Below are 15,884 nucleotides of genomic sequence, written 5' to 3' on the forward strand. Positions count from 1 at the left end.
ACCAAATACTAAAGAGTTCTCTTGCATAATCAAAACAATATTTAAGAGTTCATGCTAATCTTGGGTGTTTAACAACGGAATCTGCCTAAAGAGTATTAGGACCTAGACCTTGTAGTTTTTTTTAAAAGCTATACAATATAAAACAGTACCTCACAAGATCATTAACTATATAGGTCATACTCTATTAAAAAATAAGACTATAACACAAATAGGTATTTTGCCACCCCAGCTGAGCATTCACAAATTTCAGTTACATTATACAAAAAAGTTTTGATAAAATCAAAGAATTTGAACATTACTTGGGGTTTAGTGCCAAGGTACAAGGTACCTTTAGGTTAGATGATTTTGTTTTAATTCTTTTTTTTAGTGGATTAAATTTACTGGGCTTCTTCTCCCTTATTAATTTACAGAAAAAAAATTAAGAGACACAAGTTAAATTCCTAATTTCATATAAAAGGAAAATTTCTGAGGAATTAAAATTATTTTTTCATTCATATTACCTTAAAGACAACAAGGTGTAGGTAAAAAAAAATATGCCACCCAACTTAAAATGCACTGTGCTGGGCCAGAGCCTCAGCACAAAGCGAACAAGGGTGAGCCAGCTGGGCGCTGGTCCTTGGTCATCCCAGCGCCCTGATTATCACCCAAACTTTATCTTTCTTCACTTCAACTACCTGAAAGTTGGATGGAACTGAATTAACACAGTTTTCCTACTAGACACAATAACCAAATATATTTTTGGAGTGAACATATTAAAAAATATTTTTAGTCAAAAAATTACTTGTTTTTAGTCTTAAGTACATAAGGTAGGAAAAATAACCTACAGTGGAACAGTTATTTAGATTTCAGGATGTATTTTCCCCTGGAAATAATGTTATACCAAATAGCTAGGTTTCTACGATAATCAGTAAATGTCTACTGAATATACCTGTAATATGAACAGTACTCTGTAACTTAACTAGATATCTTATTGTGTTTCTATGGCAAACTCTCAAGAGTTAATAATTTCCAAATAGCAAGCCCTACCTTCCCACAAATCTTTCTCCCCAGCATAAGCCCAAATTCTTTGTAGGACGTGGAACTCTCCTGTAGACACAGTACTGTAGGGGACGGAGGCAGGGGATGCCAGTGAGGGATAGCAGTTCGAGGGGTTCTTCACCTCCTTTTGCCATCATTTTTGCCTTTACATAGAAAACCAAAATGGTGGAAATGAGTTCATGTTATTTCTTATCATCATAAATAATTATTTTCTATTGTAAAAAATTTACCAAAAAAGCAAGAACCATTCTTAGAGGTCCTATTCAGGAGATGCAATACTTAAACTCAAAACGTTTCTTGACAGTGTCCTGCCACAAATATTACAGCAGTATTGAATGAACCAACGTTAATGAATTAATGAATGACTGGTTGGTAAAAGGAATAGGTTAAGCTGGCTGGGAAAATAGGAGAAATATATCCTGGAATTAGGAAAGAATGGTCACATAATTAACAACAGATTGACACAGATACAAGAGCTAACTAAAGAGTTCAAAACTGTTCAATGAAAGCTTTACTTTGTTTCTTAATTAAATCTCATAAAGGTAAGAAAATTTTGCACTTCTATTGTAAAAATATAGAAAAATACCTAAATTTGAAATCACTCCTATTCATCTCTTGAGTAACCGAGTCCTATTAAGTTTCATTAATTTACATTTTATAAGAGTCTTTGCTTAAAGAAAACATGGAAGGAAATTCAGTGTTTGCACTTGTAAGCCAGGCTTTGGGGTTGGACTTGGTCTCAAGTCCTGAGTTGCCATTTAATGATATGATGACCTTAAGCAAGTAACTAAAACTCTCTGATGCCTAGTTTTTTCAATCATAAAGTATGAGTAATAATTCTTCATGGGTTCATTGTCATGATTAAATGTGACACATAGATAGGGCTTACATAGCAAGTTGATGGCACATAGGTGATATTGAACAGAAGCTACTATTGTTATTGATATTATAAGATGCATTTCAAAACTTAAGAGTTACAGCCTCAAATAATTACAATAATCTTCTGCAAAATCCAGCTTTAGTTACCCCTAAGGTGAATCTGACCTTTCTAAATATTCAGCATCTTTCTATAGCTGGGAAGAGTTCATTTCTTCAACTGACTACTGCCAACTTTGCAACACAGCAAGCTGTAAAAATAAAACATGTATCTAGAAATGAGAACATATACCACCACTACAAGTAGCTATTAATTGTAGAGAAAATAAGTCTTATTCAAATATGTATTTTATATTTCAAGAAATCTCTGGTGTAAGAAATAATATGGCCCTAAATCAACTACTTTTATACTTGCTGATACTTACTGACTTATGATATGTCCAATTAAATTCTTTCTGAAAGAAAATGCCTGTCATTCCTTATTAGAAGCTTTGAGCAGAAAAATGCAAGACATTTCAACCCACCACTAAATATCCTATAACAGCCGTATTTCCCTCAAGGGGTAGTCAATATCCTGGCCCACAGACCAATAAATGACTCACTTCCAGGTGGATCTGAAAAGTAAAGACTAGCTAAGGGGTAGCTCAGGCCTAGGAACAATTCTCTGGTTCAGTTAGTTACCAGAGGAGTGTCTGCCGGCTAAAGAGATCAGAGCTGGCTTGGGGAGACTGCCAAAGTGAGGCAACCTGGCAGGAGCCGGAAGAGGAAAAGACTTAGCCAGGATTCTATGGTGACATGAATGGTGGCCTACAGCAAATGTTGGAATCTTAAAGGTATGCCCTTAACCACTCTAAAATAGCCATCCATTACCGAACACTAGCAGTTGCCAGGAGGTGGAACTTATGTACATATCAAAGCAATAGCCCTTTTACATTTTTGAGAAGGACAAACAGCTAAGGCCAGTGTCCTGACCCTCTTGGTGGACTAACATTCTTGCTCCCTATCAGAACTCCCACCAAAATGTGGTATGGTATTTAACTGAAACACTCCCAAGGTCACAAAGACAACAAAATAATCTTTTGCTACAGAACCTCTCAAAGCATTCCTTATAAAGAGAACAAAATATGGCTGTAAAACCATCCAAAAGACAAACAACTACAAATGTTGGCGAGGTTGTGGAGAAAGGGGAACCCTCCTACACTGCTGGTGGGAATGTAAACTAGTTCAACCATTGTGGAAAGCAGTATGGAGGTTCCTCAAAAAGCTCATAATAGAAATACCATTTGACCCAGGAATCCCACTTCTAGGAATTTACCCTAAGAATACAGCAGCCCAGTTTGAAAAAGACAGATGCACTCCTATGTTTATCGCAGCCCTATTTACAATAGCCAAGAAATGGAAGCAACCTAAGTGACCATCAGTAGATGAATGGATAAAGAAGATGTGGTACATATACACAATGGAATATTACTCAGCTTTAAGAAAAAAACAGATCCTACCATTTGCAACAACATGGATGGAGCTAGAGGGTATTATGCTCAGTGAAATAAGCCAGGCAGAGAAAGACAAGTACCAAATGATTTTACTCATATGTGGAGTATAAGAACAAAGAAAAAAATGAAGGAACAAAACAGCAGCAGACTCAAAGAAACCAAGAATGGACTAACAGATACCAAAGGGAAGGGGACTGGGGAGGATGGGTGGGAAGGGAGGGATAAGGCTGGGGGAAAAAGAAAGGGGGCATAATGTTAGCATGTATAATGTGTGTGGGGGCACGGGGAGGGCTGTGCAACACAGAGAAGACAAGTAGTGATTCTACAGCATCTTTCTAGGCTGATGAACAGTGACTGTAATGGGGTTTGTAGGGGGGGATTTGGTGATGGGAGGAGTCTAGTAAACATAATGTTCCTCATGTAATTGTAGATTAATGATACTAAAAGAAAAATATGGCTGTAAAGAACAGACATGTCAGACAAACATCAAACATAGTTTGGAAAGTAAAAAAGTTCTCATTTTATTAGATTATACTATGTCCAATATTAATATATTGCCAGTATTTATAAAAGCAATATATCTTTAAATCAAAATACTATTTAGCTAAAGATAAAGTTTCCATTAACCAGATCCATTAAGAGGCAACTCAGTAGGGGAAAAAGATGCATGTACATTGTTAATTATAATTCAATGTTCTATGTGCAATAAATGCAGCAGACATGGGTGGCATGGCAGTCCTGAGGATAGAGGGAAAAGGAAGAGTTTGAAGTTCAGGGAAGGCTTTTTGGAGATGTCACAAGAGTTTTGAAGAAAATTTTGAAAGACAAAAAGGAATTATACATGCTTACTATGTATTTAGATGGTGTAGAATATTTATTTTTAAAGAGTTTACCCTGCATCCACCTGCAGGTTTAAGGTAACTGTTACCAGACACATGACTACATGTCTTGACCTAGCAATATACACAGAGGGAGAACCCTGTCCTCACTCCCATCAGTGATGGCCAAGGGGCAATTTATATACTCGTAGTTATTTGTAGGTCTCATCAGATACACTCAGAGTAGATGAACCCTTATGCCCATGCCTCCAAGACCACAGCGAAGTGCAGGCAGTGGTCTGCCCTAGCTTGTGTGCACAGTGCGGCCTCCCCCCACCCCCACCCCAACGAGGTGAAAATGCCCTGTACCTCTGAGGGCTGCACTAGGTAGGGACTCCCACATTCGCAGCTGTCCTATTGCCAGTCTACAGTGGTGCTTTTCTTTTGCTTTATCATCGGTGGTCTACATTGATACTTTTTTCTTCCTTCTGCCTCTTTCTTGTCCCTTCTTCTGTTGCTTCTCCCACACTACTCAGCTTTCAGGAAAAAAAGGCCAAGCAGTCTACTCAGGCCTTTCTTTCTTTTTCAGCCAAGAACCTACCAATTAAAGCACAATGGACAAAATCTTTGGATCTACCATTCTTCACTTGTTGCACAGTACTAAGGAGAATATTCTTTTTTTTTCCCCTCCCTGGTTTTTACCAAGTGAAGGGATATTCACAAAAATAAGAGAAAAGAGCATCCCCTAGTTAGCCTAAGTCTTCCTGTGGTAACAGAGAAGCTTCTAGGTTGTCACTGAAAAAGTGCTAGGCAGCATCTGCAAGTGAATCCACACAGAACATAGATGACTGGGTTGGACTTCTCCACATTTTCTGTTAGTAGTATTAGCCTTGTATCTTCCCAAAGACACTCCTGAGAATTGCATTTATATGTATTATATACAGTGCTTTCAGGAACTCTGGTTTGTGTGTGTGTGTTGTAACTGACCACATTATTGACTGTATTACCATATGATTTCACTTATATGTGGAACCTAAAAAATAAAACAAATGAACAAATAAAAGAGATAAAGACAGACACAGAGAACAGACTGTGGTTGCCATACGGGAAGGTTGATGGGAAGATGGGGGTGAAATAGGTGATGGGGAAAATACAGTAAGAATTTTGGTATCTTGATCTGGATGATGGTTACATGAGTACCTACATGTAAAAATCAAGCTGTACATTATCACCTATGCATTTTATTATAGCTCAATGCAAATAAAAAGTTACTGTATTAGAAATTAAAATTAAAACATAAAAATTTAAAAATTACTTTATTTAAAATAAATCCATTACATGTTAACATCACTTAGTTTTATGAAAACAACTATTTTTCAAAACTAAAAATAGTGAGAAGAGTAAATTTATGTTTTTGCAAATCTCTTAGTGTCTGTTTAATATAAGCCAGCTAAATTTCACATCTGCTTCTGCATTCAATTTGTGATACATTTTGGTGAAAGTGTGTGAGGAAAACCTGGCCTCACATAGATACAGAGTTGGAAAATGAAAGAGATTTTGTAAATATTCTTCTCTGATACCACATCAAAACTTGTCAAGTAAAGCTTCTTAAAGGTGAAGTATTCAAAATGCAATGTGGAATCTGAAAACCTATCAGTAAACTTAACTTCCTATACTCTATTTTATTCTTCTCCAACGCAGGATTTTGATAAACATTTTCTCAAAAACTGAGTGAAGTGATCCTGAAAATTCAAGGAAAACAACTGACAATATTCAGTGCCACTGACAGAAAGAATATGTCAAATGGAGAGTTTTAGGTATCTACAGGCATTCCACAAATGCTAAAACTGGGAGTGGGAGGGAAATAAAACTATATTCCCTGGCAGCTTCAATACTGCAGGGGACAATTAAAATACAGTTCTGTTTATTACAGAGGCAGTACTAAGAATTAAACGGACTTCTTACTAGTTGTATGACAGAAGTCACGTCACTTAAATTTTCTGCTTGAATCAACGTAGAAAGGGACGGCACTCTAAAAAATGTGAAAGCCTAGACAAACTTGATTTATAACCCCCAATCCCTTCAAAAAAGGAAAAAAGGTAGGGATAAATAGGAAGAAAAGAGTAAGAGACTACTACTCCCATAATTCTCCTCCTAAGTTAAAATAACTAAAAATTCTTCATTTTATCCTAGATTTGCCCCAGTTTCTATTAAGTACACTCATCCTTAACTCTTCATCTTCCAAACCAAATAATAATTTCCTTTATCTGCTAAAGTATCCAAAAAGAAATTTCGTTTTAATTATTGGAAAAACCCAAAGCAACACACTGAGTTACTATTTAAGAGGGGATGGGGTAGATACAAACAAATATGCAAATAAAAAATCAGTGTGTTCTATGTAAGAATTTGTACTCCATGTAAGAATTTGTTCGTTATGCATCAGAAGATTGGAGACTGACGAAAATTGGGCTTGGGGTGGATTAATGATTGTGCATTGAGTATTGACCCCCCTATACAGAGATTTGTTGTGGTTAACAACTATTTGATCAATAAATATGAGAGATGCCCTCACAATATATATATATATATATATATATAAACACACTTCCAATTGTAAAATAAATAAGTAACCGGGATGTAATGTATAGCATAAGGAATATAGTCAAAATATTGTAACAACTTCGTATGGTGATACCTGGTACCTAGAAATATCATGTATATAAATGTTGAGTCACTGTGTTGTACACCTGAAACTAATGTAATGCAATGCTGTTGTCAACTACCCTTCAATAAAAAAAAAAAAAAAAAAAAAAAATTAGTGTGTTGATAGTCCTAACTGAAAGCTTATTTATAGGCAATAATTTGAAAGGACAGAAAAATTAAGACTAAACAAATTACTCAGTATGTATTGAAATATATTGCCACAACATACAAAGAATGAAGGTACTCTGGGAAAAGAGAAAATAAGCAGGCTTGTCTTTCTCTTATACATGGTTGTATTTTATAGTTTACAAAGTACTTTAACACACATTACCTCAAGAGCTATGCAGCAACCTATAAGGTAAGTAGAAATTACCTGCACTTTACAGAAAAAAAAACTTGGCTTCAAGGAATTTAACTCACTTGCCCCAAAATTAAAAGACCCATCAAAGGCCTTACTATGAGCACAGTCTGGTGGTTTCCAGTATCACTGCATTAGCAGTTATGTTTTAGAAGGTTACAAGTAAAAAACTAACCTGAATACCTATGCATAGATGTAAAGAGAAGGCTTTTTTTAAAGGTCAGGGCCTTCATAATCAATAATAATTTTCTCATCAATGCCATATTAACAAAAAAGTTCAAATATATGTACAAAGCTAGAAGAACAAGTTTTAATTCAAGGCCTGAACAAAAACATTGTAACAAAAAATAACTTTTTAAACAATTTGTTAAAGTTTGGTAAAACATTTTGGGTATTTTTGAACTATAATTTAAAATAATTTACTATTTACTTAAAAATTTAATCCAACTCAAGCATTTTGAACACTGAAACATCTTAAGGTTCCACGAAAAGCAGCTTGAAAATCAGTGCATAATGGTTTGCTCTCATAAACTGATCTCTGCTTAATTCATTCAATACCAAATTAAGTAAAAAACTGCTTTTTGAAATAAAAAATGTCTATAAGAAATCTAATAAACCAAGGCAGAATATAGCTAAGTAACTCAAGTCAAAACAATTCCATTCTACTGATTGAACCATATAAATTCTCTATTAACTGACAATTTTGACTATAAAAATGAAGTTCAGATGGTTCAACTAATATTTCCCACTTTATTTTCAGTGTCTTCACTTGTGAATCCATCAAAATGTCACAATAAGTGACTACATAAGCAAAGTGGAAAAGTGCAATAGCCCACAAAAGTATATCACTAGAGCCCCCTAAACATACTAAGAATTTTTTAAATTAAAAGTTAATAATACAGGTTTTCTTCACTCCATTAGCTCCCAGGTGCTCAATACTCAAAGGACTGTAATGTGCCACCTCTTGTTTATCAAGAGGGTAAGTGGGCAGTTACTTACCTTTCTTAATGCAGTTTGGCACTCCACTTTAAAATGCATCTAGTTTTCACTGGAATTTCTTCAAGTAAAATGTATTCCACTTCAAAAGTCATTAACTTTTCCAAAGTAAATAGAAGCATTTCCTCTTTTATTAAAAAATGTTACTTAATTATTTCAGGGTAACAGAGCAGTTGGGCTTACTAGGAGTTACAGATCTGAGGACAGTTTTGTTTGTTTATTTGTTCCCCTATACGGTTTACCTCTCCATTTTTTTACTGACTTAAGATTACCAAATTAGGTATATTCAATAGTTTAAGAAGTCTCTTTATTTTGGAAGACACAATCGAAATTGTCAGGGCACTTCTAGGAATAAATGTGATTCTCATACAATATACAATTCAATTTTCACATATTGGGTTAAACTAAATTATTTCATTTGAAGGAGAATCAGTTCCTTATGAAGTTCTCCTCAAAGTCAACAAATTAAGCCACTTAGAGAAAAAGGTTTTATGCTACATATAAAGGTGACTCTTCCCCTATCAATAATGAAGATTATAACAGCAAAGAGTAATTCACAGTGGGTGTGCATGAGTTTCATTCTTCCATTTATGAACTACACTGAGCTAAAATTCAAAATGCTCTGACTCACTTGGTGATTACTGAACAGTTCATTAAATGGAAAACACAGATAAATTCACAGAATCGCATTTTGGGAGTTATAGAAGAATTTTAGAGTTACATACTTTCTAACAAAAAGAAAATACGAGAAAAAAATTTTATTAGAAAAACACTCTAACATGCTATTTTTAAAATGAATTTAAAACTGCTAAACACTTGGTATCTTTTAAGAGCACTTAAGAATGGCACTGTTCAAAAGCTACAAATGTTGCCAAGTCATGTCTTAACCGGCTCAAACAATCCCATTTTCATCTAAAGTTATTTCATGCTACTGCATGAATCAATATTAAATACCCTGGAGTTACTAAAAACTGGAATACTGGCAGAGGTGTGCATAGCAATTATAAAATATGAAAATGGTGAATATCCATTTTCCATATACCTTTCTTTCAATAATGACTAGAAATGAGGATGTTCTTTCTAGGTGAATATAAACAGTTTCTTAAAAGTTAAGAGAGATAAAGAAAGCTAGCAAAATATGATGGATCCATAACCATGGTTATCTCAAAAGAAAGACAAAATACAATTTGAAGCCTAGTATCACCTCCAAACACTGGCCTACGGAATTGCCAGAGCCATTAAAAAAAAAAATCAATATACTTCTTTTTTTCTTTATTCAGTTAAAAAAAAAAACAACCTAGCTGTTACTTAATTAGGCTTGACTTAAGCAAACATCTCAACACTCTCCATGTTAAATATATAACTTAATCACTTTTAAAGTTAGGAAATAACAGTAATCATTATTTTTTAAAAAGCTGAGTTCAAGTCACAGACATCTGGCCCTGAAAGTAAAGAGTTAACTTTCAACTAAGCTGATCTGCTCTTCTGATCCATTACATTTCTCATAAGCTGTCCTACAATGAGCTGAGCAAGTATCAACTGTAATTTGATCTCAGAGTTTATGGAAAAAAATAACTGCACATGCTCAACATGCACATTTAATAAAAACTATTTCAAGAAAAATATATCCAATAAACACAATTTAAGGCACATTTAACTGTTCGATCAATTTCAAATCTGCAAACTCTTTGCTTTCTTCAGGCTCTCAAATAGGAAAGAGAGAGAGAGAGAGAAAAAAAGGCAGCCCTACTGCAGGGAAAAGAGGCTTGAAAAACAACTTTGATTGGCACTTGGCCTGACCCACAGAGGAAGAAAAACAGTTTTTGGACAAAGAGCGCAAATATGAGCTTGGTTATTTACGTATTTTCTTTCTATTTTTAATATACACAGAACAATCCCAACTGAACGGTATTTAGAGAAATTGACTAAGAACGGTGCGTATTCATTTCAGTCTTTCAGGCCCGGTGCATTTGCCCAGCTCAGCAATTTTAATTCATTTGTACTGGACAAGCAGCAGCGCCTCAACTAATGTTTCCATTTAGTGAACTGGAAAGACAGAGTTTGGACAAAAATAAACCGATTATATTACCGAGTGGCGGCTGTTAATGTCTGATAAAGCTTTTATTGGTCTTAAGAGAAATCTTTTCATTCCCCCCACCACCCCACTCAGCGGAGCGATGAAGCCAAGCAAACGGAACAATACCGGAGCAACTTCCATCAGCCTCTGGAAAGCAGTCGGCGGCCCGCGCGCTGATTCCTGCGGACTAACAGGAGCCGGCGTGGAGTGCCAAGAGGCTATGACCGGGTCGGCCCTCCACCCCGACCCCTGCAGAGCCGCAGGGTAAGACGGCATCGCGTGGGCATGAAGTTGGAGCCGCCTCGCCAGTTCCTTTCCAGCCCGGACTGCAGGCACAGGCCGGCCGCCGGAGGAGCGCAGCGCGGGGCAGCCCCGGAGGCTCCGCTCCCACGCCGGCCGCCACCAGCAGTCCGCGGAGGACCGGACCGGCGCCCCCTCCCACGCGGGCCCGCGGCCCACGCCCCCTGCCGGGCCTCGGCGGGGAAGGCGCCCGCGCGTCCGGAGCTCGCCTGCGGAGCGCAGCTCCCAGGCGGACCCCGAGCCCATCCCGTACCTTCCGCAGCACTTTCCGGCAGTTGGTGCAAAGCAGGTAGTTGGCGGCGGCCGACGGGCCGCTGCTGCCTCGGTTCATTGCGGCCTCGGGGCCGGGCCGTCCTCCCGCCGCCGGCCGCGCTTCAGCCTCAGCCTCCTCCGGGCGGGATGCCGAGATGCGCGAGCGCGGCGCTGCCCGAGGCGACCGCCGCAGCGGCTGCCGACGCGCCGGCGGAGACGGCGGCAGCTTCTTCTTACCGGCCCGTCGTTCCGCCCGCCCCCATCCTCACACCCCCCGCCCCGCCAGGCTCGCCAGAGCCGCCACCCGCGTTGCGGCCTCCGCCGCCGCCGCCGCCGCCTCCACAGCCTCCGCGCCCCGGTGCCGCCCCCTCCCGCCGAGCGAGCCCCGGCCACGCCCCCTGGCGGTTCCCCGCAGCCAATGAGCAACTAGAGCCCGGCTAGGAGCTGCACCGGCCAATCACAGAAGCCGAGGCCGCCCCGAATCTCCGGGCAAGTTAAGTTTATCTCCGAGACTCAGAACTCAAGGGCTATGGCGCGTTGTTAAGCAGCGGGCTGGGAGGGAATACAGTTTTTGCTGCTCCGCCAGTAGGAGGAGAGGGTGGCCATATGCAAATTAGACTGGAAGCCCAGCCCCTATCTCGGGCAAGCCACGCCCCCTCCGTAGGTCCCTTCCGAATTGGCGGAGTGTGAGATAAATAGCTGGGAGCAAGATCCTCTCTAGAGGGTCTACAACTGAGCTAAATATTCCCTTATATCTTGAGAAAGGTTGAAGTGGGGTGGGGAAGGGGAGGAGGAGGGAGCTAAAACGTTTACACCGTGGGGGTCAGTGGTTAGGCTTTCTTCTAGCCAAAACCTTCGCTTAGCTGTGAAGACTGCGGTCACCCAGCACTTTGCATCCAGGGATCTCAAAGAACTTTATGCATCATTTATCGTAAGCCGTGTTTTGCAAACGACCAGTTGCTTGCGCGGAGGTAGGAGATAGATGTTTGAAGTATATTTACACCATTCATCGAGTCACGGTGAAATAAAGACACAAAACCTCTGGTTTAGCGGTTTCCTGTATCTGAAGTCCCCTCTCGCACTCAATCCTCAGCAATGAAAGTTCCTTTATTTGCCCAGCACGAAAGGGGCCAGAGAGACAGGTTTGTCCTCTCACCGAAAGTCCTTTCTGAGGCAGCTGGTCAAACATATGCAGAGCACAGAGCCCTGCTTGGGAAAGAAGGTTTAGTGAGCAAATTTAAAACTATTGGGCTGGACCTGCCTTTTCCAAAGCTAAAAATGGTGAGTCGGGATTTTGGCGTCCACCCTCTAGACAGAGAAAGCAGATATAATTGGGGAAAGCTCTGGCTGGCAGAGTGTGGGGGGAGAGGCGACTGGGGGAACCAGGTCTTCCCGGAAAGGCCAGTAGCGCTCGTGCAGGGTCGAATCCGGGTTCCTGACGCAAGATGCCCCGAAACCTGCTCCCCAGTGAGAACAAAAGCAGGCGACGAAATGGAACCCGATTGGTGCCCGGTCCTCACCGGCGTCTTCCCGGCCTTGGAGACAACTTGCTTCAACCGCTGGCACGCAGCTCCGCGCTCGCTGGAGCCCCAGCTCTCCACCGGCCCTGGCTGTGAGCACACAGCACTGTGCGTCATGACATCACCTGTTTTCGCTCTTTAGACCATGGTCGGTATTCTCGGCTTCTCCCTTTTTAAAGGTCTCTTGTGTACGAGGATTTGTGAAGGCCTGCGATTCGCAGAATCTGTGGAGATGATTTAAAAGGAAGGTTTCACTCGTCTGCATTTCTTTTCTTCCTTTTCTTTTTAATTTAAAAACAACCATGATTTCCTAAGGGATTAATTGTGGTGTTGTGATGCAAAATCAGAAAGGTACACTTGGAGGAGCTAGCAAGTTTAGCATATCAAAGCTATTAGACCAACTGTGTGGTTGGAACTGCCAATCTCCCCCTTTTTCAACAGCTGCCTCCTCGCTGTCCCTTTTAGAGACCAACACGCATAAACCAAGTCTACACAAGGAACAAAGGAAATGGAAATCTGCCAGTGTCAGGTTTAAATAGATTAAAATAGACTGGAAAACCCCCAAGAGGTCTAAGTTGTGCGGTTGGGTAAATGTGTTGATCCACTTAACTAGTGATAGCTAAAGGTCGTTGGATGCTGTATAGACATATATAGTCTAGAATAGCAATGGTGTTGTGAAGAGCTTAACATTCAGTTAGAAAAAATACTGTAACAGCAAGAAAATTCAGAAAAGGGAGAAATTACCACATGTTCTTCAATGCAAAGAACCAAGAAATCCAGGGAGAAAGTCAGCAAGGCACAGTTTTCCTAAGAACTGAAACACATATGTGTCCTCATTTGGTGGTAAATTTCTTGGGCTATATTCCTGGCTGGTTCTGTCTTGTAAAGCAGATTTTATGTGAATACATTTTAAGGGAAGAAGAAATTGAAGGATGAAGTGAATTTTTGTGCAGAGATTGAATTTTCTCAAATAGTATTTTAACTTCAAAGTGTTTCCTATTTTCTTTCCATTCTTCTTACAACTTTTCCTTTTACTAAACAGCTAAAATTCATTCACAATAAACTTACTTTAAGTTCTTCAATAGCTAAATCCCCTAAAAAGGATGGCCAAGATAGCCCAGCTGTACGTGATTATACCCCTAACAAAGATTGCTAAAGGGAGGTTTTCGAGGAATATCTTCACTGATAAGTGGTTAAATTCATGTATGTGACGAAATGATGGCTCTTTCCATCAAACTCCACCAAACTTTTCTAACGTTAATTTTCTGTGGTGCCATTTATTTGGCATTTAACCATTGTGATGCTTCTTAAATAGGCTGTTACATATGTTTATGTTCCACCCCTGAAATCCTCAATCCAGTAGCTCTTTCTCAGCACACAGCAGCCACCCTTCCCTCTCATCCTGACAACCCCCACTCCCATCATATCGTTCTCTCCTTTCATGGTAATGTTCAACTCCTGGATCCTTTACTTCTTTTCCACTCCTCACCTGGCTTCCCTTCCTTTCCTAGCCATCCTGGAGATCATAAAGAGAATGGGACTTGACAAGTGACTTGCAAATCCTAGTATCACACTGTTTGAGGGAAGGGAACAGAAGCCACTTCTTTTAAATAAGGAGACACTCCATCCCTTTGTTGTCTGGTATTTCTATAACAAGAAAGAACTTTAGAAAAATAAGATGTTTGTAAAAATTACAATTAATGTTGAGAACTACTTTTTATTTTTTTTATTACAGAATTAGGATGGTATTTTACTAAATGTTTTACATCATTTTAAAAATAAATTTTGCGTGTTTTGAAATATTCTTTTAAAGTGTGATTTTTGTTTTTACAAGTACTGTAAAATCACATGGTTTGGGTGTACCGTAACTTATTTAATCATTATTCCATTATTGAACATGCAGGTTTTTTCCAGTTTTTCATAGTTACAAATAATGGTGTGATAAGCTTCCTCGTACATACGTTTCTGGCAGGGTCTCTGATTCCTAGATGTGGAATTAAACTGAAAGGGTATGAATATGTTTTAAGGCTCTTGATGCAATTTGCTAAAATATTTTGTGGAAAGGTTCAAACAATTTGCACTCACCTCACAGTGAATAACAACACAGAAGAGAGAATCATATGAAAGCACAAAACTGATCTGCCATTCCCTACATAAGGCTGACCAGTATTGCTCTTACCTTACCTCTAATGCCTTCCATGCCCTTCTGCCTGGTGATTGACCTCCTATTAAAAGACCTTCTGGTAGAGTCAAGCACTTGTTAAAGTGTCCGTGGTGCCTCTCTTACACCTTCTTTAGCATCAGGCTCAGTAGTGACATGATTGATTTAAGTTCTATTTTTTTTATGAGACTGTGAACCACTCGAGGGCCAGGATGGACTTACAGTCATTGTGCATTCTTGATTCCTAGCCCAACCCACAGGGATGTGCTTTAAAACTCTTGGAGAAAATCACGAGTTTTCGCTCTTACTTTCCTAAATATATGACACATTCTTCTGGGGCATCTCTTTTGAATCTCCGTTAATAGCTACAGGATCCTCTAGAAGGGCCCCAATAAATACTTGTGAATGGAATAGCTAAAAAAACAAACAAACCTATTGCTGCAGAGCAGAGAGATTTGATTCATGTCCTTATCTGTCACCATTTCCTTCTCTGACATTGAATGTAACATTAATGGCTGGGCTTGCCATCTCTTTTATAAAATGAAAGTTTTCACCAGGAACCAAGAGTATAGGGAGGGTTGGTGGGTGAATTTTTTTGTTCAACACTTTTGAAAGAAGGTACCCTGTTAATAACATGCTGTGATTTTTGGACTTGAAATTGTTTACTTCTGTAGATATTCTCATTCTACTGACCTAAGAACTGGGCCCCTTTATAATTCCTAAGTAAGGATTCAATTGAAAAAATCAATTACTAAAGATATTTTTTAAATTCCATTTCTTGAGACAGTAGGTCATTTTCTAACATTTCGCCCCCTCGGACTTCTTTTACTTCCTCCCCGGGGGCACCCAAAGCATTTGGAGTGCAGAGAAAGGGCTGCCTTATTTACAAATTTGCAAATACTGTAATTTGTTTTGTGCACAAAGGAATTTGCACTTCACACAATTGTAAATTGATTGCTCCCTTTGAGCTGTTAATTAGATTCCTATTTTTTTTCCTAGGGCCCAAGACCAATTCTACACCAAAGGAGAAATGAAGAGGATGTGTTCCAAACGGCCATGGCTTCTGTGCCCGTTCCCGTGCCGCCCACTCAGTCACCCACCTCAACCAAGAAAACTCTTACCAAAGCTCATTTTTCAAAGAACAAATATTGCACCAAGATCCAAATTTCTGTCAGCCTTCTCTTTTAACTTCCATTTCACAGTTTCCTGCACTTAACCCTATAAAAAGCAGATGACAAATGAGAGGCCTATAGATGTGGAGGTCTGTTGTTTGGTCTGCACAATGTTAGCCC

The 15,884-nt window shown here is 39.3% G+C and overlaps 1 protein-coding gene and 1 long non-coding RNA gene across 4 annotated transcripts in view; one reads left to right on the forward strand and one right to left on the reverse strand.

Moving 5' to 3' along the window:
- The window catches only part of LOC118919744 (uncharacterized), a 34,539-nt gene extending 24,165 nt beyond the window's left edge, over window positions 1–10,374 (forward strand). Inside the window, exon 3 of the long non-coding RNA XR_005027643.2 lies at window positions 10,242–10,374. This is a non-coding gene — a long non-coding RNA (uncharacterized LOC118919744). The remainder of the gene's footprint in view (window positions 1–10,241) is intronic.
- SESN3 (sestrin 3) overlaps window positions 1–11,158 on the reverse strand; it is a 68,603-nt gene extending 57,445 nt beyond the window's left edge. Inside the window, exon 1 of one of the 3 annotated variants that reach the window (XM_036899911.2) lies at window positions 10,913–11,158. In XM_036899911.2, coding sequence (XP_036755806.1) covers window positions 10,913–10,990 — 78 coding nt within the window. In that variant the 5' untranslated portion in view covers window positions 10,991–11,158. The other 2 variants (XM_057490902.1, XM_036899904.2) reach the window with 2 other exon arrangements.
- Between the last annotated feature and the right edge of the window lie 4,726 nt (window positions 11,159–15,884).

Source organism: Manis pentadactyla, chromosome 13, assembly GCF_030020395.1.
Source record: "Manis pentadactyla isolate mManPen7 chromosome 13, mManPen7.hap1, whole genome shotgun sequence".
In the NCBI taxonomy this organism is placed as follows: Eukaryota; Metazoa; Chordata; class Mammalia; order Pholidota; family Manidae; genus Manis; species Manis pentadactyla.